At 52.1% G+C, this 25,818-nt stretch overlaps 1 protein-coding gene across 4 annotated transcripts in view; it reads left to right on the forward strand.

Annotated features, from left to right (window-relative positions):
• The window catches only part of FGF8 (fibroblast growth factor 8 (androgen-induced)), a 9,542-nt gene extending 3,672 nt beyond the window's left edge, over positions 1 to 5,870 (forward strand). The window contains exons 2-7 of one of the 4 annotated variants that reach the window (XM_004680511.1): positions 158 to 271; positions 372 to 408; positions 940 to 1,026; positions 1,252 to 1,432; positions 4,429 to 4,535; positions 5,383 to 5,870. In XM_004680511.1, coding sequence (XP_004680568.1) covers positions 240 to 271; positions 372 to 408; positions 940 to 1,026; positions 1,252 to 1,432; positions 4,429 to 4,535; positions 5,383 to 5,673 — 735 coding nt within the window. In that variant the 5' untranslated portion in view covers positions 158 to 239 and the 3' untranslated portion in view covers positions 5,674 to 5,870. The remainder of the gene's footprint in view (positions 1 to 157; positions 272 to 371; positions 409 to 939; positions 1,027 to 1,251; positions 1,433 to 4,428; positions 4,536 to 5,382) is intronic. The other 3 variants (XM_004680512.1, XM_004680513.1, XM_004680514.1) reach the window with 3 other exon arrangements.
• The last annotated feature ends 19,948 nt before the right edge of the window (positions 5,871 to 25,818 follow it).

Below are 25,818 nucleotides of genomic sequence, written 5' to 3' on the forward strand. Positions count from 1 at the left end.
CCCTCCCGCCTGCTCCGGCTTCTGAGCAGCCAGCGGTCACCCGCTCCGGCAGCGGCGGAGAGCGGCGCGGCGCGGCGAGCTCGACATTCCACGGGACCCGCGGTGCCGCGTCTGCACCGTCGCCCGGGTCCCGCACTCGAGGCTTCCTCGGTGGCAGCCGCCCTCAGCCCGTCCCTCCGCGGCCGCCCGCGGGACGGCGTGATCCGCCGGGGCTCTCCGTGCTCCCGGGGCCGCGCGCCATGGGCAGCCCCCGCTCCGCGCTGAGCTGCCTGTGAGTAAGCCGCCGCCCCCGCGTCCCCGCCGGCGCGCGCCCCGCGTCCCCTCGGCTCACCCCGCGCTCCCTCTCTCCCGCCCGCTTTTGTCTCCCACAGGCTGTTGCACTTGCTGGTTCTCTGCCTCCAAGCCCAGGTAAGGCGCGCTGCGCGGAGGCGGGAGCGGGCGGGGGCCTCGGGCGGCGCGTCGGGCTGGGCGCGAGGACTGACCCTGAGGCCAGCGCCGCAGGGCTGGAGGAGCCTTCGACAGCCAGCCCGAGCGAGCTCGAGGAGGTAGCCGATAAACAGAGAGGGAGTCCCGTCTGAGGTCACACAGCAGCGAGTGGCAAGGGTGGGCCCCAAGGGCTCGGCGTCCGGCGCGGCGCGCTCTCCCACGCATCTTCGCCAGGTTGGGATGCACGAGCAAGTCCACGGGCAGCCACACCTGGTCGCTGAGCAGAGGGGCAGCTGGGGCCCGGGACGTCCGTTGTCCAAGTCCAGAGACTGCCCCAGGGACCCACTCTCTCGGCGGCTCTTTGGGGAGGCTGGTGGGGGGGTGGGGGTCTGGCTGAAAGATCAAGTGCCTCCGTCTTCTGCACTCTCAACATTTGCTCCGTAAATTTGTCTTTATAAATGTCAGGCGTCGGGTCGCGCTGACGCCCTACTTAAAAGCGCCCTGCTCTTCTAGGAAGGCCCGGGAGGGGGGCCTGCGCTGGGCAGGGAGCTGGCTTCCCTGTTCCGAGCTGGCCGGGAGCCCCAGGGTGTTTCCCAACAGGTGGGTCCAGGCCCTCCCCATCCCGGGCTCATCCACGCTAGGCTGGGTCTACCCGACTTGCCTGTTGGGGGGTGGTGGCCTGAATTGGCATGTGGGGGGGGACCTTCAGCCCCTGCCGGCTTCCTGGGGCTGTGGAGGGGGGGGTGCAGGGCAGTGGGGGCCACTCAGGCCCCTGGGCAGAGTAGCATTATAATGGCGTGCTGTGTATTTTTCAATTTCCTAAAGGTAACTGTTCAGTCCTCACCTAATTTTACACAGCATGTGAGGGAGCAGAGCCTGGTGACAGATCAGCTCAGCCGCCGCCTCATCCGGACCTACCAGCTCTACAGCCGCACCAGTGGGAAGCACGTGCAGGTCCTGGCCAACAAGCGCATCAACGCCATGGCAGAAGATGGGGACCCCTTCGGTAAGGCTGGCCGCACTGCACAAGGGTAAAAGTAGCTTGTGGCACACCCCCCCCCCCTTCTCGCTTTTGGCCAGCCGTGGCTGAACCCATCCACTCATCTGCACGCCCCGGGCAGAGGTCTGCAGGCTCACTGGCTCAGAGAGGAAGGAGTTAAGGCAAAAAAAGCATCTTGGGGTCAAGCTGGGGAAGAGAGAGCTGGGGAAGAGACCTCGGGGAGTACTTGGCCCCCAGGTGCCCCTTCCCTACCCGGCAGATGAATGAGTCCAGGAATCTCCCTTTCCACGTACCCCTTTCATACACCCTCCCCAGCTGCAGGTGGAGCCTGAGAGTTCAGAGGGAGGGGGCCTAGATTTCAGGGAACCTCCTGAAAGAGGATCTGTCGCGAGGGCCCACAAAAGGAGAGTGGGAACGAGAAGGAAGAGAAATCCCCCCAACTTTCCCAGCCGGGGGGGGGGGGGTGCTGTGAGCCTTTAAATACTTTGATCGACAGTAGGGTCGGTTATACATGAGCACTGGACTTAGAGAGGGCCCTTCCTGCTCCACACACCCAGGAACCCAGGCGGTCAGTCTGAGCTCTAAGCGGGGCTCCGGGCTCCCAGTGGGGTGGTAAGTATAGGGAGCTACTGCTGCTAAGAGGCTGAGGACTGATTGATTTCTTAAACATTCAATATTCTTGCCTTGAAACAAGGCCAGTTTCCAGAGTCCTGGATGTACCAAGAGAAAAGCAAGCCCTCTGGGCGGCTGGTGTTGTTTTTAGAGAGCGATTATTGTGAGTTTAAAAACCTTTAAATAATGACCAAGTTAAACAAGCATGAAAGGAAAGGGGAAGACTCTATTAAAATGTAATAAAAAGGTGAGGCATTTTAAGAGCTAAGGAGAAAAATGAAGAATGATATAAAACAGAAAAAGAACAAGGCTTTTTTCAGATGTGGAGTTTGAAAGGAGTTGCAAGTCTGTAAATGTTAAAAAAGAGGTTCAGGATTGTTCTGTATGAATCTCTGGAGAGACCCCCACGTCTGGCAGAGCGATTAAAACTCTTCTTACTTTCACCTTTTTTAACATTTCCTGAATACTTTCTCCTCTTCTCGAGCCAGTTTGGGGGGATCGAGTATGTCTCGCTGCATTTTTTCTGCATCGACGTAGCTGACTTCCCTTTAAAGCTGGAGAAGGAGACATAATTTTCCTGGGATAAATCTGTCACTGGGGTGGAAGAATAGGTTTGAAAATGTTAAGCTTTCCAAAAACCCAGTAGAGAAAGCCGCTGTAAACTGTGGCTCCGGCTCCCCAGATCCATCTGGGAAGGAGAGTGGGGGCTCCAGTGGCGGTGGGGGGGGGGGGGGGGGGGGCAGCCTGCCCGGTGGCCGAGCTCCCCTGCTGGGCTGGCAGGGCCAGCCTACCATCCCTTTGTCCCTCCACACTGGCTGTGCTCACTGCCCTTCTCAGCTTCCGAGGCAAGAGCTGGAATGCCTGGTCCTCCTCGGTTTCCTCCACTAGAGCAAATGGTCCAGCATTCTTGTTTGGGCGGGGGAAGGACAGTCCATGGTGGCTGTGGGGAAGTCAATCTTCAGGCACCAGGAGACTGACCCACTTCTCTCCTGACAAGAATAGGAGGCTTGCAGGGACCAGGTTCTCTGGAGGAGGTGGAGGAGCTGGGGGCTCTGAGGACAGAGGCTTAGGGAGTATAGCCAGGGCAGGAGGAGTCTGGGGGAGACCCACGGTGCTTCCTGACAGGCCTGGACGGCGCCTGCCGAGGGCCTGTTCCATCCCCTTCTGCCCCTTTTGGCCAGAATCCCCAGAATAGGACCCTCTCTCCCCTTTTCCAGTTTGTATCCTTCTGGCCCTTCAAAGTAGCATCTCCTTGCCCAGGGAGGCAGACTAGGAGAGGGCTGGTCAGACTGGCCGGGTCCAAGAGGAGGTGGGTGGGAGGGGAGGTGACAGATGCATTTCCCGGCTGACTTGAAGCCAGACTGAGGACTTGGCCACTGGGCCCAGCTCTGTGCTTGTGCAAAGGGGAGTGGTCACAGGCTGGGTGGTGAGGGCTGCCTTGCTGACCTTGGTGGCCGTCCCACCCCCTCCCATTAGTTTCAGGGACAGAGAAGGGGCCCAGTGCCAGTGCAGGGGTTGGACACACTGGGGGGGCCAGGAGACCTGGCTCATCACCCTCCTTTCTTGGGGACAGACTCAAAGGAGGAGTGGAGGAGAGAGGTAGACAGCGATAGGGGCTTCTGTGGCAAGGTGGTTGTCTAAGGAGAGGGGTGAGGAGCAGAAAAGAGTTCAGTTCCCTAAGAGGGAAGCACCCCTAGTTTCCTCCACACGCCCCTCACCTACAGAAAGTGTTTGGGCACTGGGATGAGACGCCCAGCCATTGATTTCTGAACACTGGGGCCAGGCACTGTGGAGACTGGGCAGAAGTAGATCTTCCCAGCGAGTGTCTGCACTTCTGGGAAAGTAGGGGGCTGGGGGACTGCATGTGTGGGGAGAGCTGGCCTCACCTCTGTCACCTTCTCAGCCGAGCAGAGATGGGGTGAAGGGGTGGCACAAACAGGAAAGTGCTTTCACATCAGGCCTCAGGACTAGGGGTCACCACTGCACCCCACATGCTGCTGATGATCTGTGAGGCTTGTGGACACAGCCTTTTGAGTCAGAAGCCTCAGCAGAGAGCTCTGAACTGGCAGTGGGACTCTGGTCAAATCAAATATTAATGCCTCGGCTTAGTGGTTTTAAAGAAGGGCTTTTCAGTCTGATGGCCCCCTGGCCCCTCTGCAGAACTCGGTTTGTGCATGATGATCTCCTCCATCGCCCTCACCCCCGAAGACACTGGTGAGGGGCTTGAGGGCTCAGTGTGCACAGTATGTTAGCAGCGGGGCTGGGACTGGAACCCACGTCTCGCGTGTCTGGACCTGGGAGCAGTTGTGCTGGGTTAGGGGCCGGCAGGTGAGGACATGGCGCAGTGAGGGTCCGGGCGTTCACTAATCACGCCCCACCTTCCCCCACAGCAAAGCTCATTGTGGAGACAGATACTTTTGGGAGCCGAGTTCGAGTGCGAGGAGCTGAGACAGGACTCTATATCTGCATGAACAAGAAAGGGAAACTGATTGCCAAGGTGAGGCCCCAGAAGGAGGGTGGCGCCCCGGGAGGGTGGAGGGCCCGGCTGGCTGAGCTCCTCTCAGATCTCAAAAGGTGGGTAGAGAGACTCAGGCCCACCTTGGGGTTACCTGATGACGAGGGGGGAGGTGTAGGAGAAGGAAACTGCTTGAGGGATGAAAAGCTGCAAAGGCAGAGGAGGAAGAAGGAAGGCCAGGGAAGGAGCTGGGGGGCAGGTAGGGGGTGGTAAATTCCATATATCTTTTTAACAAATCGCCAAATTGCTTTGCTATTATGTCCAATTACATGGTACCAGCATTTGGAATGTTCAGTAAGCCGCAGGCCCAGCCCCTCGGCAGAGCTCTGAAATGGCCCCATTAGTCACGGCTCCTCTCCAGCCCCAGCTCCCCGAATCCTGAGCTTCTGGGGCTTGGGGCTCAGTGGCTCCTTGCAGACCTCCCCTCCCCCATAGGGTGGCAGCCAAGGCGCAGGGGAGTTAGAATCATGAGGGGCTGAGGGGGGCAGGTGGGGAAACGGGTGCTAGCAGCTCTGGCCAGACTGGTGGGCAAGAGGCCAGGGCAGGCAGGGTCTAGGCCCTCTCTCTGCCTCTCTGTGCTGGTCTGGCCCCTCCGTCCGTAGACAACCATGTGTCCCTGCTGCCCAGGAGGACAGGAAGTTGCCGGGTGGGCTGCAGGCTGTGAGGGATTAGAGAGCTGGTGCCCGGGCAGGGGGTGGGGCTGCAGCTCCTGCCCACCTCGCCATCTGCTGGGTGCCCACCTGCTGTCTGGGGCCGCCTGCCCTCTGCCTCTGATGGGGGGGCCTCCGGACAGAGCCCTGTAACTCTGAGTCTGGCCCCCCACCTGCAGAGTAACGGCAAAGGCAAGGACTGTGTCTTCACGGAGATTGTGCTGGAGAACAACTACACTGCCCTGCAGAACGCCAAGTACGAGGGCTGGTACATGGCCTTCACGCGCAAGGGCCGGCCTCGCAAGGGCTCCAAGACGCGGCAGCACCAGCGCGAAGTCCACTTCATGAAGCGGCTCCCGCGCGGCCACCACACCACCGAGCAGAGCCTGCGCTTCGAGTTCCTCAACTACCCGCCTTTCACCCGCAGCCTGCGGGGCAGCCAGAGGACTTGGGCGCCCGAGCCCCGATAGGCCCGCCCGCCCCAGGGGCCTCCCCGCAGCTTCCACCTCCGCAGACGCTCATCTTGGGGGAGCAGAAAGAAGCTCAAGCGAGACGAGGTCTGCGCTACTGAAGGCTGGGGAGGAGCTGGGGGAGCCCCGGGTTCTAGTTGTCCATGATTGTTTGCTGTTGGGTTTTGTTTTTGTTTTTGTTTTTTTAAACAAAAGAGAGCCTCTATTTTTGTATTCCACTTGGCTGTGGTGTCTGTCTTCTTAACTCTCAGGAATATCCCGTAGTGGCCAGGACTGGATTGGGGGCAGGAGGCTTTCTCTGGTCCCGCAGAGGTGCTCCTGAGACCTGGCACCTGCAGGGCAAGCTAGCGGGGGCAGAGCATGCACCCCTAGCACCCCCAGGAGGGGCGGGGAGAAAGGGGCCGGAACTTAGGTCAGGACTTTTATGGGTGGGTGTCAGCGGGGCGGCTGTATTTTGGTTGCTATTAAATGACTGAAATATTTATGTAACTGGCGTATTCAAAGTGTGTGTTGGTGAGTGAGCCCTGCCTGGGCGGTGTCCTCTGCCTGCCTGCCCCACCTGGTGGGCATCTGGGAAAAGGAGCCCACCGGTTCCCCAGCTCTGACTATCACCTCCAGTGCTAGGACTGTTCACGTCCTCAGCGTTGTTGCTGGAGGGGTTTCCTGGGAGGATGGAAGCAGGGAAGGGCAAGAAGAGGCTCTTAGCTGCTCCTGGGAGCTCAGACATGGACCTTCCAATTCTTAACAGAGCCACTGTGGATACTCCCCAGGCCACCCCTGGGCCAGGAATGATGACTCTGTAGGGCCAGAGCTGCAGTCACGGAGTCGATGTCTATAAAGTGTCTTCATGTGTGCCTCCGTTTCTGTGGGGTAGAAGTTGGAGATTCCAGAGTTGGTTCTGAGTATCGGACTCTACAAAATGAAAGAAAAGAACAGCTGTTAGGGCCTAAGGTGGGATATATCAGGGTGGGGACTGCCAAGGGCGGTGTTGACAGTGTGACATGGAATAAGTGTTAACGTGGGGAGATCTGGTCAAAGAGCTGTGAGCCGGAGGTGCTGGGTTCAGGTGCAGTGGAAGAGCCCAGGGGACTGTGCCCGGGAAGAGCTGCTGACCCTGGAGACAGGGCTCGGGGAGGTGAGCTGGGACTGTAAGGGATGCACATGGACAGGAGCAGAACTCAAATTCTGGGCAAGAGAAGCATCAGCGCTGGTCCGAGGGGACTGAGGGAGGCATGCTGTGGAGGAGGAAGAATAGGTCAGCCTAAGGCACTGGAAGAGCACAGAAGATATGGCCACAGGTGGGTGGCTGTGGACTGGGGAGGATGGGGGGGGGGGGTCTCAGCACACCTAGAAAAGCCCTGGCAAGAAGCAGCAGGTTTCCTGAGGGCAGAGCTGCCTTGGTCTTCAAGTGAGGCCTTCCATCCTGGCTCTTTCTGCTGCCTTTTCTGAGGGTGCTCCTGGGTTGGTCCCACAGCCCACTACTGGGTCAAGCCAGAAGCCGCTTTCCTCTGGGTCTCTGTTCTTTGATACCTCCTTTGGGTGCAGAATCACCAAGGCATCCTAACCACATGGGCCCCTCAGAGTTGCAGCCAAACCCTAGTAGACTCAGGTCACCCAGGTGGATCAGGAATTCCAGGGTTCACGGGGGAGCCTTGGAATAGGAGCTTGAGGCTACCGCGGGGTCTTTCTGGCTTTCTATGGGGATGAGAGACTGGATAGAGTAGGTTGCTCCTGGCTCATGGGTACTAGGGATGTGGGGAGGGCTCTGGACATCTCCCTTCCAGCTCCCCCAGCTCTTAGGGCCTTCCTCTGTTCCATCCTCTCCCCTCCCCCTTTAATTAATTCTGGGTGAGCAGCCTGGCTTTATTGTGCAAGGAGCTAGGGTCTCACTGTGGGAAAAGTCACACCTTCTGAGCAGCTTCTGATGCCATGCAAATGAAGAGACCGTCCAGGAAACGCTTTCATCTGCACGGCCGCCTGTCCAGCCCCCAGCTCAGTAATTACCCACATTTCATTTGTTTGAGAGCAATTCCTGGGGGAAGCCACAGGGTAGGAGGGAGTTTGGGGCGGTGTCAGGCTCTCCCTGCCTGTGATCCTGGCCACAAAGTATGGCTAGGCTGGGCCAAGGCTGGTCACTGGCTAGGCCAAAGCTACTCCAGGAACCCTAATCTGAGGATGCTTGAGTATGCTGCATGAGAGTGGAATCACACCATGGCTGTGACTGGGGAGAAGAGGTGGACAGTCCACACACAGAGACACACCTGCCTCACAAAGCAGAGTGAGACGATTGATGGTGGGAAGTGGAGGTAGACAGGTCAGGGTACCTGCTCTGAGGCTTGGAGACATGGTGGACTCCCAGCAGGACCCCAGGCCAGGAACCCATGAGAGCAAAGCCCAGAATAGTGGGGCTGGGCTGGGCTAGAGCACCCACCACCTTGTTTATCTTTGCCTTGCTGCCTCCATAGAGCCCTCACTAATGGGGTTTTACAGCCCACTCAAGCTGCAACTGGCCAAGAATCAATCATTACCGGCACTTAGTGGTTTGATAGTTAACAGCCTGAACTGAAGCCAAACTGGTTGTTAACTGTGATAACAACTGATTTCAAGGGGTTATTGCCGGCCCAATATGCTCAGCCCATTTATTTCAGGGAAAACAAGCAGGGAGCTGTTGCAGGGCCCAGAAAAGGGAGGAGGACTGGGCTCTTCTCGCCAAAAGGCCTCTGCTCTGGGGGTACTAGCTGAGGTCTGAGCGAGGCTTCACTTCCCAAAACTCGCTGAGAACTTGTGTAAGCCCAAGGGATCTGTGCAGAAGGCCCTCTCCAGTCCGCCCTTCTCCAGTCTTCCCTTCACCTTGATTCCTCGTCTCTCTTCTCCTTCTCATACAGCAGTGCCCTCTTTGAGCCCTCACAAGACTGACTCTTCATGAGAAGCCCAGGCCTAGTGGCCAGAACCTCTCATCCAGGCTCCTAGGGCCCTGTCAAGTCCAAATCAGGACCTTGGTTTTCATTTCAAAGTCAGAAGACTCCACCGAAGTTAGAGTTCTCTTACTCTGTCAGGTTCTGTCCAATCTCGACTTTCTACTCTCAGCAGAACGGAATCAAGTGAGGTTCCAGCTGAGCATCATTTCAGAAAATGTTCCTGTAGCAAAGGACCACAAATTTTCCCATCTCCTGCAGATAGACAACCGGAGACCTGAAAGTCACATAACTAATGTCAGAGCTCATATAATAAGTCCTCGCTTAACATAGTCAATATAGGTCCTTGGGAATTGTGACTTTTAAGTGAAAGGACATTAAAAAAAAAAAGCCAGTCTTTGAATGATGTCATTTTGCTCATTGTCACCCAGGAGTCCCCCCATCAACATTATAATGAGATGGCATTCAAAGACCAGCATGCGATGTACAAATCAGTCCATAGTTTGCCTTGTGAGTACAATAGGTGTCTCCCTAATTCCACCCATTCATTCGCTATTTATCACAAATCTATTAAGTGTCAGACTGTGTTCTGGGCAGAGGGGACAAAGCAGAAAATAAGAGACAAAACCTGTGTCCTAACAGAGCTCATATTGTAGGGAGTGGCTGTGTATAGAGTGCATAGTATACAGTACAGGTACCCCTGATTTAAGAAGGTTTGAATCACCCCACTTCACTTTTCCAGACCACCTACCCTAGTACCGATTTTAGTGAACCACAAGAAATCTGAAGAAAAGTTCCTCCCTGATGACAAAAGGTATAAAGCAAACCCAGCACTGGGAGTTGGTTTTGTAGCAGGCCTTCTCGAAGCCTCTCCTGAGCGGGGAGTGACTACCAAGCGCCTGCCTCAGGAACTGCTTCATGTAGGCTGCCTTCCCTCCCTGCTTTTACTGTGAGTGTGAGACTGGGCTTTAGGTGTGACTTGGTATGATTTGGTAGGTCGCTTTTGAGATCTGAGGAAGCTGAAAAAAATCTATGTAAATTAATGGCAACTGCTTCCTTGCTTGATGCTGTGTTGGTGGTAAAAAGAGATTGGGGCCCTCCCTGGTGGCACAGCGGGTTAAAGCACAGCACTAAGAAGCTTAAGCCACTTCCGCATGAGTTTGATTCCCCGCGTGCCCCGGAGGTGACCACATGGCGCGGCAGACCTCTCCTGACCCGCCCGCTGCTCCCCTCAGCAGTGTACTTCGTCGATCTGCCTGTTCTGCTCCCCAGTCTGTCTCTGGTGAATCCTCTCACCCTCCGCATCTCTGACCTGTACCCCAGTTCTGTATGAATAAATAAATCTTAAAAAAAAAAAGAGAGATTGGAATTTGAAACATTTTTTGCCAGTGGGGACGACAGGATTTGCTGATGGATTTGAAAGTGGGCTGAAAGAGAGGAGTTGAGGGGTTTCCAAGGTTTCTAGCTTGAGCAACTGAAAATTTTCAGAAGAACTCTCCATTTCTAGCTAGTGTGTTGGGTGGGGTGGTGGCATGGGGCCTGGGAAGGAATGGGGGGGGTGGGAACCTACCTAGCAGAAACTGACAACTTGTTTTTAAAAGATTTATTTATTTAGGCATATAAGAACTGTGGTACAGTCCAGAGGTGTGGGGATGTGTGTGAGAGGATTCACCAGAAACAGAGTGGGGAGCAGAACAGGCAGATTGCTGAGGGGAGCAGCAGGCAGGTCAGGAGGGGTCTGTGGCACCATGTGGGTCACTTCCCTGGTGGGGTATCGAACTCGTGACGTGTTGTAGTGGCTGTGGATAACTTCACACTGCTGGTTTTGTTTTGTTTTGTTTTTTCATAGAGCTGTTTTAACCTGTTTTAAAAAAATCTTTTTTTAAAAAAGATTTTATTTTTGCATAGAAGAACTGGGAGCTAGGCTAAAGGGGTGGGGGTGAGAGGATTCACCAGAAGCAGAGTGGGGGGCAGAACAGGTGGATCTACTGAAACACACTGCTGAGGGGAGCTCTGCTGTGCCATGTGGGTCAGCTCCCTAGCTGGGGATCAAACTCAGTCAACTTAGGCCAATTTGGTGGGCCATTGCAGTGATAGCACTGAGACTTATATAACCTCTAGACAGGTCTGATGCTGACAACTCTTATAATCAAAGAAGGGAATGAGTGTGGAGGTGGGACAGGAAAGTAGTAGTTTTCTACAGGATGTTCAAGGAAAACCTCCCTGAAAACTTGATGTTTGAGCAGCCACCTGGCTGAGGTAAAGTGTTCAGATACTGGGGAAAGAGTCATCCAGGTAGAGGAACAGTGGCTACACAGATTTACTGCATGGGGGAAGGAGACATGGCTGGAGGTAAGTGAAGGGAGGATCTGGGTGTGTGGAGAATTGTAGAAGCTAAGATGAGGCTAAAGAGAGAGAGGCGGTGGTGGAGGCCAACTAAAGAGATTTCAGTTTCACTGTCTTCAGCAGTAGAGTGATGTCATCTGAATTAAGCTTTAACAACACTTATTTGGCTATTGGGTGGAGACTAGACAGGGTGGCAAGAGAGGCCAGTTGTGGGGTCATTGCAATAATCTAGGTGAGAGATTATAACGGTTGGAGGTGGTGAGAAGAGATTGGAATTTAGGCCTTTTTTTGCTAGAAGAGAGACTAGGATCTGCTGATAGATTTGGATGTGGGTTGAGAGAAAGGAGTGTAGGGTTTTCCAGGTAATCTGAACAAATGAGAAGTTAAGGGGTCATTTAATCTATCCAGAAGATTCCAAAAGAGGCAGATTTTGAGGGGAAGAGTAGTTTAGTTTTGGACATTCAAAGTTTGTACTGATTAAATAAACATTCAAGTGAAGATGGTGAGTAGGCAGTTGCCTTTGAGTCTGGAATTCAGGGGAGAGGTCTAGTTTGGGAGATGAAATGAATCCCTGGGGGAGTGAGCACAGATGAGAAGAGAAGAGCTCCAAGTCTGAGCCCTTGTGTTCTCCAAACATTGGAAGTCAAGGGGGTTGGTGGGGGGTGACTGCAAAGCGATGAGGCAGGTGCAGGAGAAGCAGGAGAGCGTGGTGTCCTGATGACAGAGGGAAGCAGAACACTGGCTGAGCTCCAAGAGGGGTGAGGGGATTGCTTGGCGCCTTTCTAACCCCACCAGCCCAAGGAGGAGGTCAGCAGAGGTTGACTCTTCTCTCAGCCCCCCCTGCACCTCCTCCCGCTGCCTTTACCTCCAGAACGCACCCCAAAACCAGTCCAGCTACCCTTGCACTCAACCGCTGCCACCACCCTGCTGTCAGCCATCAGCGGCTCCTGTCTGGTTTCTAGCAGCAGCCCTCTAAGGGCTCCCCTGTTCCTTCTTGTACTCCCTACAGTCTGTCTGGATGTAGTGGCCAGAACTCCCAAAACACAAGTCAGTAGCAGATCATAGCCGATGTGTTATCCCACCTCAGCCAGAATAGAGTTCACGCTTTTTGATGGCCTACAGCTTCCCGATCTACACTACCCTGTTTGTTTTCCTAACTTTCTATCTTAGCCACCCTCCTCTGTTCTCTGCATCCTGGCCACACCTCTCGGTGCCGCAGACAAACCCGGGGCACATCCATGTTGAAGCTTCTGCTCTGTGTCCTTGCCCTCTGAAAGCATTTTGTCTGGCCTTGGATGACTGGCTGGTCGTTACGTACAGCTCTGCTTTGTTTCCTTTATGATCACATTGCTATCTGCTATTATCTTGTTTATAGCTTTATTCACCTCTGGGGGGGGTCTATCTACCTATCTCTCAAGAGAGCAGGATGTTTGACTTGCTTGTGGATGAATCTAGTGCTTAGAACTATGCCTGGCACATCATAGGTGTTCAGTAAACATTGGTTGGAACAACTAGCTGATAAAATGAAAGTAGATTTGGAAGCTGCTGAGTGGTGGGTTGGCGGCCGTCTGCGTTGGAGATTTGGGTGAGGGCTTGGGAATTGTCTGGCCATGAGAGAGATGTAAGGGCTGTCCGGGATGGGTGAGGCCCTGAAGCCAGCTGGACTTGTACTGTTACTAAAATGTGCAATGCTGGTTAGTACAGACTCACCCCCATCCTTTCAAGCTGCAGTAAATATCTCCAAAATCTGGACAAGCGAGCATCCACGCCTACTGGGATACTCGTCTCAGAACCTCCCCAAATTCTGCTTCATTCCTTGCCACTGGGTTTCCATAGCAACTAAGGGACTTCAAAGGAGAGAGTGAAGGGGAATTAAGAGCCAGAGAGAGCAGAGGAGAGACGAGGAGTAAGTGGTAGCAAGACAGATGGGGAGCTGGCAGGAACTCCAAGGGGATCCCCGAGTCCCATGTTACTAGGGAGGCTGTGCCAATAAGGTCCCTCTGGTTATCCCTCTTTCCCATCTGGATCTCTTGGTGACCCTCAGATCTAACTGTCCCTCAGGGTAGGCCCCAGAGACAAGCCTCATCATACCTCCCTCCTACTGGCTGGTGGATACTAGGGGCATCCTGCTCAGTCCTGCAGCCCATCTCCCCTCTCAGTCCCTGTCAGCAATAGTGAAACAAGCCAGGAAAAGACTTTCTCTCCTTTCCTTGGCTACGGATGACGGGGGAGAGCACAGGGAAGGAGGGTCAGGCATTACCCTAAGCCAAGCCAGGTCCTAGCTTTGGCGTTTGAGGATAAAGGTCACGCCCCCAATCAGGAAGGGTCAGATGGGCTGCAGCTGGGGAGCTGGCTGGAGGTACTTAGACCCAGGGGCTAGACCTGAGCACTGCTTTCAGGCTAAGGAGAAACCCAGACAGAGGTCTGCCCAGTTTTGCAGCCTCCTGTTCCTGGAGCCCAGAGGACCAGAAAATGTCTGGGCCTATGCCCTGGGAGTGGCAGAATGGCAAGCCCTCAAGAAGCTGGGACGCTGGCCAGCGAGTTTCAAAGGTAGGAGGGGTCACCGCCAACACCAAATTCCAGCTGTCCCTGTGTCTGCCCACAGGCGCATGGATCCCAGACACTCAGACTCAGACCTCTACTTTCTTTTCTTTTTCAAAGATTTATTTATTTATTTATTTATGCAGGGGTACAGGCCAGAGGTGTCATGGGTGAGAGGGTTCATTAGAGACAGAATGGGGAGCAGAACAGGCCAACTGATGAAGTACACTGCTGAGGGGAGCAGCGGGCGGGTGAGGAGAGGCTGCTGTGCCACGTGGGTCACCTCCCTGGCCGGGGGGTAGAACTCAGCTGCAGTGGCTATGGGCAGCTCCATAGGGCTGCACCCAACCTGTGTGCCTCCAGGGAGGCCCTCAAAACCTCTACTCTCTGGGATTCGTTTCCAACCTCTGCCATCTAACCATCCCAATCCAACAAAGGCCCCCCACCCCATCGTAAGCAGCACCTGGGCCCCTTCACACGCTCCTTTCTCGTCTCCCCGTCCAGTCTCTCCCTGGGCCTTTTTGTACACCCTCTCCCTCCCTGCCTGTGGCCTCCTTCATGAGTGCAGAGCAAACTCATAAAACTTTCATCATGGGTAATACACCATGTAGGATCTGCCTGATCCGGGCCTGATAGCAGAGGCTGGGTCAGTAGGAGACTGGCTCTTCGGCTTCTGAGGCTTTGGGCTGACTCTTCACCTTGGGCTCGAGTTCCAGTCACTTCCACGGATCTGGCCTGGTCCCTGGTGGAGTGGGGGCAGGGTGGTCCAGGTGAAGGGAAAACGGGCTTTCTGAGGAGAAGTGCTAGCATCCTGGGCAGGCACACATCACTTCTATGAAATGTCCCCTAGGGAGGCTGACTGGTAACTGGGGCTCTGAACTGGAGCTGCAACTGGTGGAAGAAAGGAATGTTCTGACGGAGCTCAGCTCTGTGCACACTGAGTATTGAATTGTTGGGGACAAAGGCAAGGTCCCTTCCTTGGGGCTGCCCCACATATTGGGGTTCACAGACCGATAAACATGGTTGCCGTACCCCGTGGTGTAGGTAATCCATGGGTTAGCAACAGGTGCTCCCCTGGGTCCAACCAGAAAGCAGTCATAGAGAAGACAGAAGTCGAAAGGGAGTGGCCGTGGAATCCCCAGGGAAATTCATCTTTCCTGAACGTTCTAGAAGGTGAAAGGGTTGAACTCAATTATTTGTTTTAAAAAATTTGTTTTTAGTAGCAGAAGCTTATTTCCTGAGAAAACCTGTGTAGAAGTCTATTTCATAAAATGGATGTCAGCCTTATTTGCTTTGGTTGGCTCAGGGTTCAGGGTCCCTTCAGCTTCTTCCTTTGAGCCTGACACCTCAACTGAGGCAGGTGGTGAAGGGGGATGAACATCTGAGCCCTTCGGAGTTCCCAAGGCATCCAAGGAAAGACTACTACGAGGGCCCTCCAGGGAGGCAGCGCTGGGCGGGTTCCAGGCCTGCTCTCCAGGGCCACCCCCTCCACCCGCTGGGAAAGTTCCTGCAGGATGAGCTCCTGAGCCCACTCCCGCCTCGAAGCACCTGGACGAGTGGGGCTTTTCCCACAGCCTCTCAGAGAGGCTCTGGTCTCTTCCTGCACTGACCACTCACACCCAGGGATTATCCCAACCAGAAACTTCCATTCGCAACAAAGCTCCCAGGAATGCAACCCGAGCTGCCACTGAGAGGCTCCCAGGCTAACTGGGAAGTGGCTGGGAGAGGGAGGGAAAAGTTGCAAAGCACTGGAGCCTCAGGAGCCTATGAAACCTGAAGACAAACGACCAGCCTGTGGGCTGGTGCTGCCGAGCCCCCACGCCTTCTGCAGAACCAAAGGTCAAGGCTGAGCTGAGTGGGAAAACAAGGGGGAAGTGCACCCCCAGGCTTTTCAAGGGGAGAGTAATTGGTGCACCTGTGGCTAGGGCCAATATCCCCTGTGAGGCCCTCAGGGCTGGTCTGCAGTCACTCAAGCTGCCCCCTCCTCCCCCTCCCCGCAGCCCTCTCCCAGCTGCTTCCACTTACTCCCACGGGCTGTGGAGGGTCAGAGACCAGCCCCCGCCAGCACACCCAAGGCGGGTGGGAGAGGAGAGTAATAATGTAGTCACCACTTACCCAGCACCCATCAGGTGCCAGGTGTGCGGCATATGTTGTTCTTATCCTCGCCGTAGCCCTGCAAGGTCAGTCCTACCGGAACCCTTTACTGATGGGGAAACTGAGGCAAGGAGACATTAAGCCCTGTGCCCCACATGGTGGAACTAGTTAGTGGTTTCCCTAGGAGCTGAACCCAGGGCTTGTGGACTCTACTAATGCGGCTTCTGGCACACCATACCTTGCAACCCTCCGATCTCACTTTAGGGCCCAAGAACCCTAATTCAAAAGAAAGGCAACTCTGCAGGTAAGCTGTGAGTGGGCACTTCTGCTTGGGTCTCTGGGACCAAGTGATTCACTTCTCTGAGACTCAGTCTCCTTGTGCAAACAGGAGTCACAACAGTGCCTTCGCATAGGTGCAGGGCCAAAGTGGTAACAGGTGAAATGTATAGAAGGGGCCACCCCAGGCCCACGCTCAATCTTTGCTGACCCCGGTGAGGTCTTCTTTTCCCTTTGGCCTGTGCCCTTCACCAGGCTGAGTGGATTATCCTAAACTCACCCTCCCTGCCAGACTAAGTTTGCAGACGTCCTTAGTTAGAAGGTGTCTTAGTCTTTGAGGAATTCTGGGGGTCACTGGGAATCTTCCACTCCTCTTTCTAGAGAAGCGCCAGGGCTCCTGATGACAAGGTCGCCTAGCTCCCCACATGAGGAGGGCGTTTGCTCGGGCTCCTGGTCCTCCCTGGTGGCTCTGGAGAGAAACAGGGAACTGTCCAGTGTGGCAGGATGCCGGGTCTCAGATCCTGGGGGTCAAGCTGTCTGGGGAAAGGGGCAGAGGCAGGTGGCCAAGTCGCTGTCGTTGGGTGGGGAACTCCTGCTGGGCTGCTGAGCAGTAGGCAGTTTAGGGCTCTGAGAAGGAGAAGTTTTGCTGTGCCGGGAGGCAGGACCACGACGACATGCGTGCGTGGCTTTTACCTCAGCCTCCCTAGCTCGGGTTTCCCAGATAGCCCCTCTCTGGGGCTGGGTGGTGCCTGGGGCCCTGCTAGTCTCTGCTCACCTGGCATCTCAAGGTTTGGCTTCTGGCTGCATTAGCAAGTGGGGTTTGGGCTAAGAAACTAAAGACACCCCCTTCAAGGACAGACTTGCCGTCGGCTTTTGTGATTGCTCTGATCGAGCATGTGTATGTGGTGGTGGTGGGGTGTTGGGGGGAGTAACTGAGAAAGGAGGTGCTTACAGTCCAGTAGGAGAAACAGGCACACATAAATGACGGTGCAATATCAAATAGGCTATGACGATGTTGTGGTTTTCAATTTTATTTCAACTATTCAGTACAAAAATGAATCAGACAGTACCAATACCCTTTAGAGATAAGAAAATCAAGGTATAATGCATTATCAATATTGACACTGAGTATAGATATCACATAAAAGTTTTACTTTTATGCTTTTAAGTTTCACAAGGTATGGCGTGTAGGCTTTCATGACCACAGTGTGTGTGTGTGTGTGTGTGTGCAGACATGCATTTGCATGTCTGTAGTCTATTCACATACATGTTCTCTAGCAAATACCTTCTGTTGCAGATACTGCACTTACATACTGTTTTTGAATTTTCCTTTTATTGACTTTTCTAATGACCTAATGTCTTCAGATATCAACATTCCACACTTATAGAGGAGGGAATGAAATTTCAGTAGGGTTAATGCACAGCATTAAGGGCTTGAAATTTCTTCAGGCCCTTCCTGGTGATGCAGTAGATTAAAACGCAGCACTATGAAGCTGGCCGCAGCTGCTTCAGCATGAGTTCTATCCCCGGCCAGGGAAGTGACCCACATGGCACAGCAGACCTCTCCTGTCTCAGCCACTGCTGCTGCTGCTGCTCCCCTCAGCAGTGTGCTTCATCAATCTGCCTGTTCTGCTCCCCATTCTGTCTCTGGTGAATCCACTCACTGCCCCTGTACCTCTAACCTGTATGCCAGTTCTATATGCATAAATAAAAAAATCTTTTAAAAAACTGTTATTTTCAAGTTACGTGGCTCGTAAGAAGCCGAGTCAGGATTTGAAGCTAGATCTGGTCATTCCAGTCTTTCCTTTCTGCAAATTACAAGTGACACAGAGCAGCGTGTGATGACAAGGTCACCTAAGGCAGGCAGCAGCCCGCACCAGGGGATCCTGGAGGGCAGAGCTCCTGTCTGGTTGAAGGGAAGAAGCACTAAGCAGCTTGACTGGCCTAAGGTCATCAAGTGGAATAATCAGGAGTTCCAGGTAAAATCTAGGTTTCTAGACTTTAAAATTGATACCAGTTTTGAACATTCCTGATATTAAGAACATTGAGAGGGATTCATCTCAGTTCTGTTTCGGTAATGGAAAAATTCTGAAGCCTTTTTGAAAGTCCCCTAGGACCTATGTGAAATTTGGATGAACTGAAAGCATGTGCAAAAAGTGGACAGGAAATGGAGTTTCCCCAGGAGCCAGTGCAGGGGCACTGGCCACCTGGCCCCCCTTCCTTTCCCAAAAGATTGGCTCCTCTGCAATCGTCCCCTACATGACGGCGAGAACAAAAAATTCTAAACAAAGCCAAAGATGGTATCAAGTCACCACGTGCTTGAGTCTCCACTGTGGCCCTGCACACCAGAGCTACAATTCAAATTCCTTAGCCCAGCCAGTGAAACTTTCACAATCTGGCTAGAAATTTTTCCAGAATTTTCTCCTTCCACTTTGGTGGGAGAGTTTAGTGATCTGGATCTTTTTACCGTGTCTCGAATACTCAGTGCTTTCCCATGCATTTGTCTGTTCATATGCTGTTTCCTCTGCTTAGATGAACTCTTACAAGCCCTGAAAACTTAAAAACTGGCTTCTCCACATGTGACTCCCAGGAAATCCTCTGTGGTTTCGTACATTATTCTGTTTGTAAAACCGAGTTATAACTACCGTTGATATGAGCAATCTTGGAATATAGTGGGTGCGTCCTACGTTCTGGTGAGCAAGTGAAGTCCAGTCTGCATACATTAGTGCTTGGAGCTGCCTTTATGCACCAGGTCAAGAGGGTCACACCCAAGCTCCGAGGAGACCTGTCAACAAGCTCCAAAATTTATGTCCTTCAAAGACTGGAGGTTTAGGAAAGAGAATGGCAGTTGTAGTTAGAGTTTCTTAGGTGCTCGCCCTTTATCTGTCTCATTTAGCTTCACCCTCACACAGTATTCTGCAGCAGTAGTTATCCTCAGGAAGATTTTACTCCCTAAGTTGTTATCCCTGTTACATCTGGAGAAACTGAGGTTCAGAATGGCGAAGGAACATCTTCCTTCCAAAGTTCTGTGCCCAGGATTTAAATCCAGCCCTGCTGACCTAAGCACTTCATCTCCAGGCTTTTCTGCATCTGCCTCTTCCAAGTGGAACATTTCAAATTTTTTCTTCTCTATTAAGGGACAGCCAGAGCCATTGCTCCTCCGTCTAGTTAGAAGCACCAGCATGGGGTCTGAGCCACTTGGCACAGGCTCTCTGGTTGCATAGGCTGGTTGCTGTTTGTGTTGAAGCTGTGACATGCACCCATGGGAGAGGCCCTGGCATTCACTTCCAATCCTGTCACCTCTGGATTGACCTAAGCTGAGGCTAAAGCAAAGAAAAAAAAAAAAAAGGCAGGACTAGGACTGATTTAGGCTTCTCTAGTCTTAGGTTACTGGCACTTTGTTAGGAAGAGAAAAGCCCTTATGGATATTCAGAAGGACTTTCCTTGGAGGATGGAACTTGGGTTCTAGTCACCTTTGTTACTGTCATATGAACTCGGTCCAGGGTCTTAACCTCATAAGCCTTCATGACTAGGCAGATATATAGGCAAGAATACAATGCACTTAGGGAGAAACGATCCAGATGATGTATAGAGATTGGGGGTTTGAGCTGAAGTATAGACCATGCCAGAGGCTTCAGAGTAGTAGCAGTGACCCAGTGCCCTGTTGGGGCTGGGGGGCCACTTTGGTGCAGGCACCATGGGGAATGGACAAGGAAACCACAGATGAGTGGCATTCATTTTTTTATCATTAAAAATTTTATTTAGGACAATACTAAATAGCAAATAAAAAAATACCGTGACAAATTAAGAGCCTAAAAAGCAGGAAAATGGTTTATATATCCAAGCATTTATATATATGTATAATATAATAGTTTATTTTTACATCATTTTGTACATTGTTTTCCCCATCTCAATTGTAATCCCCGCGGGTTTCCCATCACCGAGTCACCCGTGTGCCATCACTGTAATCCCATGCACTTCCCTCCCCCGTTTTTGATCCCATTTCCCACTCTACCCCCACAAAATGAGACAGCATTCTTTGGGGTGCCCAAAGCAGGCCCTGCCACAGCCCCTCTGAAAAGTCAAGCAGTGGACATCTAGAAACCCCCAGCTATAAGAAGTTAATTTCCCCCTTCTTTGGGCCTCGTTGTGTCCAGCAGACTCTTGAATCTCAATAGTGGTTACATTTCCTTAGTCTTAAATGTCAGCCAGCTCAGTAGAGAGTAAACTCCTGGAGGGAAAGAAATTGACTGCTTCGCCTGTGCCACATTATTGTCTGAGTAAGTGAATGAATGAATGGATCAATGGCTCAATCTCAGGTAAGTGGGAAAGGGTTCAATATGACAGAATAAAGGGCATTACAAAAAGAAGATATAGTCAAGAAGAAACAGCATCTCAAATGGCTCAAGGGTTTAGGAACAAAAAACTTAAGAGCTAAGAATACCAATTCACATGGGCCTGGGGTTACCAGTGGCCAACGGGTCCTTGACCCGGTAGACTAGACCATTCGTAGGCTCCCTGGAGAGGTGAAGGCAAATGGCACTCAGGGCTCAGGGTCATTGTCTCTTGCTGGAGCAGCATTTTGTCCCGGTTTGAATATACTTTCTTTGCCTCACATCTTATCTTTTTTTGTTGAGATATAATTCACATATCACACAATTTGCCCCTTTTAAGTGTAGAGTTCACCCTCTGTGCAATTATCACCACCCTCTAATTTTTTAAAAGATTTTTATTTTATGTATTTACTTTTTTTTTTTTTAAAGATTTATTTATTTATTCATACAGAACTGGGGTACAGGCCAGAGATGCGGAGGGTGAGAGGATTCACCAGAGACAGAGTGGGGAGCAGAACAGGCAGATCGAGGAAGTACACTGCTGAGGGGAGCAGCGGGCGGGTCAGGAGAGGTCTGCCGCGCCATGTGGTCACCTTCGGGGCAGGCGGGAATCGACCTCATGCGGAAGCGGCTTTAGATTCTCAGTGCAGTGCTTTAACCCGCTGCGCCACCAGGGAGGGCCCATTATGTATTTACTTTTACATACAAGAGCTAGGGTGTAGGCCAGAAGTGTGTGTGTCGGGGGATGGACCATTGGGGTCACCTTCATAGCCAGGGATTGAACTTGTGGTGCAGTGGCTGTGAATAGCTTCCTAGTGCTGAGACTTAACCTCTTGTGCCACCAGGAAGGCCCTAATTTCAAAACATTTTCATCATCCTAAAAAAATTTCTGTAGCCATTAGCAGTCCTCTCCATTCTCTCCCTCCTCCCAGCCTCTGGTGACCACTAATCCACTTTCTGTCTCTATAGATTTACCACTTTTTTTAAAAAGATTTATTTATTTAGGCCCTCCCTGGTGGCGCAGCGGGGTAAAGCACAGCACTGAGAATCTAAAGCCGCTTCCGCAGGAGTTCGATTCCCGCCTGCCCTGGAGGAGACCACATGGCGAGGCAGACCTCTCCTGACCCGCCCCTGCTCCCCTCAGCAGTGTACTTCGTCGATCTGCCTGTTCTGTTCCCCACTCTGTCTCTGGTGAAGCCTCTCGCCGCCCCTGAGCCTCTGGCCTGTACCCCAGTTCTGTATGCACAAATAAATAAATCTTTAAAAAAAAAAGTATTCATACAGAACTGGGGTACAGGTCAGAGATGCGGAGGGTGAGAGGATTCACCAGAGACAGAGTGGGGAGCAGAACAGGCAGATCGACGAAGTACACTGCTGAGGGGAGCAGCGGGCGGGTCAGGAGAGGTCTGCCTCTCCATGTGGACTCCTCTGGGGCAAGCGGGAATTGAACTCATGCAGAAGTGGCTTAAGCTTCTTGGCGCAGCGGGTTAAAGCACTGCACTACCAGGGAGGGCCCACTTTTTTTTTTTTAAGTTTACAGTGTGGTACAGGCTAGAGGTGTGGTGGGTGAGAGGATTCACCAGAGACATAGTGGGGAGCAGAACAGGCAGATCGACTGAAATACACTGCTGAGGGGAGCAGTGGGCGGGCCAGGAGAGGTCTGCTGCGCCATGTGGGTCAGCTTCCTAGACAGAATTGAACCCATGCTGCAGTGGCTTCTTTAATCTTTGTGGTGCTTTAACCCATTGCGCCACCAGGGAAAGCCCAGGTTGACCTCTTATGGACATTTCATATTAATAGAATCACACAATGACACTTTTTGTATCAGCCTTCTTTTACTTAGCAGGACATTTTCAAGATTCATTTCTGTGGTAGCCTGAATCCATGTTTTACACAGTAGAGTACCGCAGATTGCTGTCATTCCACACCATTAAAATTGGAGCTGTTGTATTGTGGGGTCAAAGGGAGTCTGGGGGAGGACCACGGCTAAGATTCTCTTCCTGGAATGTCTACTCTGTTGATTCAAGGCACCGAACCAGTGGTGAAGGTGTTAGGGGGAGGCCAAGGAGCTTCATTCAGGATTCTAGACTCTTGGGTTGGCATTTTGATGGCTTTGAATCCTTGACTTGCCGATAACAGTTACAGAGAAATGGCTATCGTTTAATCTAGTGTCAGCTTTTTGGAGAAAAGCACAACTTAATGGATTAAATAATGAACCAGGGGACAAACAACCACAGGCTCTAGGCTAGGGTGTTTTTCTAGCCGCTGGCTTTTTGTGCCTTGATTGGGACCCTCCATTTCTAGTCTCTGTAAATGAGCACAGTCATAACAAGAAAACTCCCCAAACTCCTTGGTTTCAAGGAATTTCACAGAATCTTCCATTTTCCTCTGTTCCATTCTGTAGCTGTGAGATGCCAGGATCTACACACCGGATGGGCTGGGCCCATGGCTCCCAGCTCTGTGTAGTTTTGAGTAGACTGATCAGGTGGGCATGTTGTGCATTAGGCGGTCGGGACAGAATAGCTCAAGCATTGCTCACTCTGCAGACTTCATGATGAGAAAAATGTCAGGGTGTTTCTGCAGGTATGTATCTACTGGTTTCGTTTTACCCGATGTTGAATTCTCAGGCCTAGGGACCAATTTGTAAATAGTGCTGCTTTTCCCCAAATACCCAGTGCAAGGCCTTCCCCCCAGAGGGACCCCGTGTGTACTGGAAGGAAGGATGAGAGCCTGCCCAAGCCCTATTTGTTAGTGCGTGGAAGTATTTCCTCATCTGTAGGGGGCCAAGTAACAGTCTCCCTGTCTCTGGGCCCTGGGTGAGGAGCCCCAAAGCTCAAAGCTCACAGTTCAAGAAATGGCCTTGAGGTGCCACGAGACTACACCCCAGGAGGGGCCACAGGAGGCAGGCCACCGAGCAAGCCTGGGAGTTGGCAGGACTGGGGGAGGCCAGCCTCAGGGGAAAACGGAGGAGGGCAGGGCATGCTAGCCAGGCCTGCTGTGCTGAAAACAGCAGACGGGTAATTTCCAAATGACCATTTCAAAGGAAGGTTGAATTTCTCCAAGATAAGAGGGTGAGCAGAGAGCGCCTGTATCTCTAACCCCCTGAGCTCACGGCAGTGATAACAGCTGTGGGGTTGGAAACCTAATGCTGATGAAAGAGTTAAAGGGTGGCTGTGGGCAGCTATCGGTGACACCGCTAGGAATTGAGCATGCTCCTGGAGCTTGGCTGGGGACTGGTGTTCCTCCATGAATAGAGGCCACTCTCAGGGAGTTTTTCCTGGAACAGAATGGGGTCAGAGAGCTGCTCTGGAACAATGGTTGCCACCGACTAGCTGAATTTCTTACAATCACACACCATACCCCCTGATCAAATAGCTCCTTTGTCTGGCTGATATAAAAACATGTCATACAATGATGATTTGGAAGAATGACACGGGTTTGCCTTTCACAGAGATCAGAAGGGCTTGTTGTGCAGCAGGGGGAGAAACATCAGAGTCAAGGAAAACCTGGAGAATAAAAGCAGCAAATGGAAACAGACAGCAACAATAAGAAAGGGCTGGGTTGCTAGAAAGGCGGACAAGGGCTTGGTTACCAGCAGGGAGACCCAGCAACCAGGCAGCTCCAAGGAAAAGCCCACTGGCTGCCCGGTAACCAGTTTCACAGCGCCCCCTTGACACTCGGGGGAAACTCAAGGAATGAAGGAAATACAACTTGGAGGAAGAGACCTGAGCAATCATCCTACCTATATCATATTTGACAGGTGGGGAAACTGAGTCTGGTGAGGCATGGTGGCTCAGTCATTTCCCTGGATTGCCTAGCTTCAACTCTTGGCTTACAGCTGGCTTCGCCTGTTTCCCTGGCTTTGAAGATGGAAATGCAGGAAACTCTCAGCACTATCTGTTCAGAGTGGAAGAGATGAGCTTTAGAAGTTGAATTGGACTTTGCCTCAACCAGTGATTTCTTCTAGATGGAAGTCAGGCAAGACGGAGCACTCTTGTGTGCCTCTGTTTCCCTTTCTTTAAAGGGAGGCGCTCTTGAAGCCAGCCAGCGGTTAGTTCAGCCACTGTTAATTAAATGCCTCCTGCACACCCTCCCCTGGATGAGGGCGCTGCAGGAGCGGAAAGCGAGAACCTCCTGAAAAGATACCACATCGTCCTTGGACCCCCCAGGTAAATGCTGCCTAGACTGTGTGGATGCAGCCCCTGCTTCTCAGCTGAGCCCTGTAATTGAGGTGGGCAGGTTTCTTGTCTGTTTCAGGTAGGTCAGACTGAGACTTTGTTGTTCAAAGGGAGAAGGCTCATATAGCAAGATTCCTGCAGCTCCCAGTCATCAAATCGGTTTACAAAAAAGATGACAATTGTCAATGTCACTAATTAACATTCATCTTTAGTGCAGCGACTGTAAATGGATCTGAAGCCTTTGTATTAGATTTCCCTAGAACTATGTGGGGTTAAAAAGCAAGAGTATTTGGTGTTAATATATTCTCTTTCATTCCCAGATCCTGAAATCCTTTACCAATAGATAGCCAGTTCTCAAAGCTACCCCGTGGGGACAGTGACAAAGTGCCACTCTCCCAGTTTTGCAGCTGGGAGGCCTGAGTCTCAGAGTGGTTTCTAAGCCTCATGGAAACCAAGATTGTTGCCCTCTCACCCACTGCTCAGCCTATGGACTGAAGAGCAAGGTGTAGGGAAGCAAACCTGCAGCTTAAATCAATGCGTGGACCTGGCATGCCTCTGGTACAGAAGGGCTGAAATGTGTTTATATTTCTAAAATTCAAGTGATTTGTTTAAATGGATGTTACATTCATTTGTTAAATGGATGTGCTTCAAAAGGCACAATAAGGTAGGAAGTCATACCCTCCCTCCTTTCTGTTCTGCTCCACACACCATGCCTGTCCTGTCCTTGAGAGGACCCATTAGCAGGCTCTCAACAGCTATGCTCTATATACATTTTAAGCAAACACATTTTACTGGAATACACTGCTGAGGGTGAGAAGTGGGCGGGTCAGGAGAGGTCGGCCGCACCACGTGTAGGTAAGCTTCCTGACCAGGATTGGACTCAGGCTGTTGCGGTGACAGTGCTGAGACTTAACATCTAGGCCACCAGGGAGGCCCTCCAAGGTAAAATTTTGAGTGTTATAATATTATGTGTCTGGATATTAACATTACATACACTTTTTATATAATTCTTCACCCAACTCTCATTGCAATGGAGAGTCATCCTCTTCATTGGTGGCTGAGGACATGGAGGCTTAACTTATGATAATTGCAGTTAGGAAAACTTGACCTGCAGCTGACATTCTACTGTTGCACTGACTTGCATGAGGATCTTACCTTTGGTGTCTGAAGAGTTAAATCCAGTCTCGTCAGCTGGGAATTGAAGACCCTCTGATCGGCACAGAATTTCCCTGCTTGTCTGACATCGCAGGATGAGCCAACCAGATCACGCCCGAGTATTGACCTCACCTTCTTCCAGGCTTTCTCAGAGGCTGTTCCCGCCACGAGGGTGCTTTTTCTCATCTCTGTCTGGCAAACTGCCAATGTCATCTTTCTAAAACTCAGCCTGACTCTGTTACTTCACTCTGTTACTTGAAAACCTGTGTTTTCTCACCTCCTAATGTGATCAGGACCATGTTTCTT

This window comes from Condylura cristata, unplaced genomic scaffold, assembly GCF_000260355.1.
Source record: "Condylura cristata isolate star-nosed mole 26May11 unplaced genomic scaffold, ConCri1.0 scaffold00011, whole genome shotgun sequence".
Taxonomy (NCBI): Eukaryota; Metazoa; Chordata; class Mammalia; order Eulipotyphla; family Talpidae; genus Condylura; species Condylura cristata.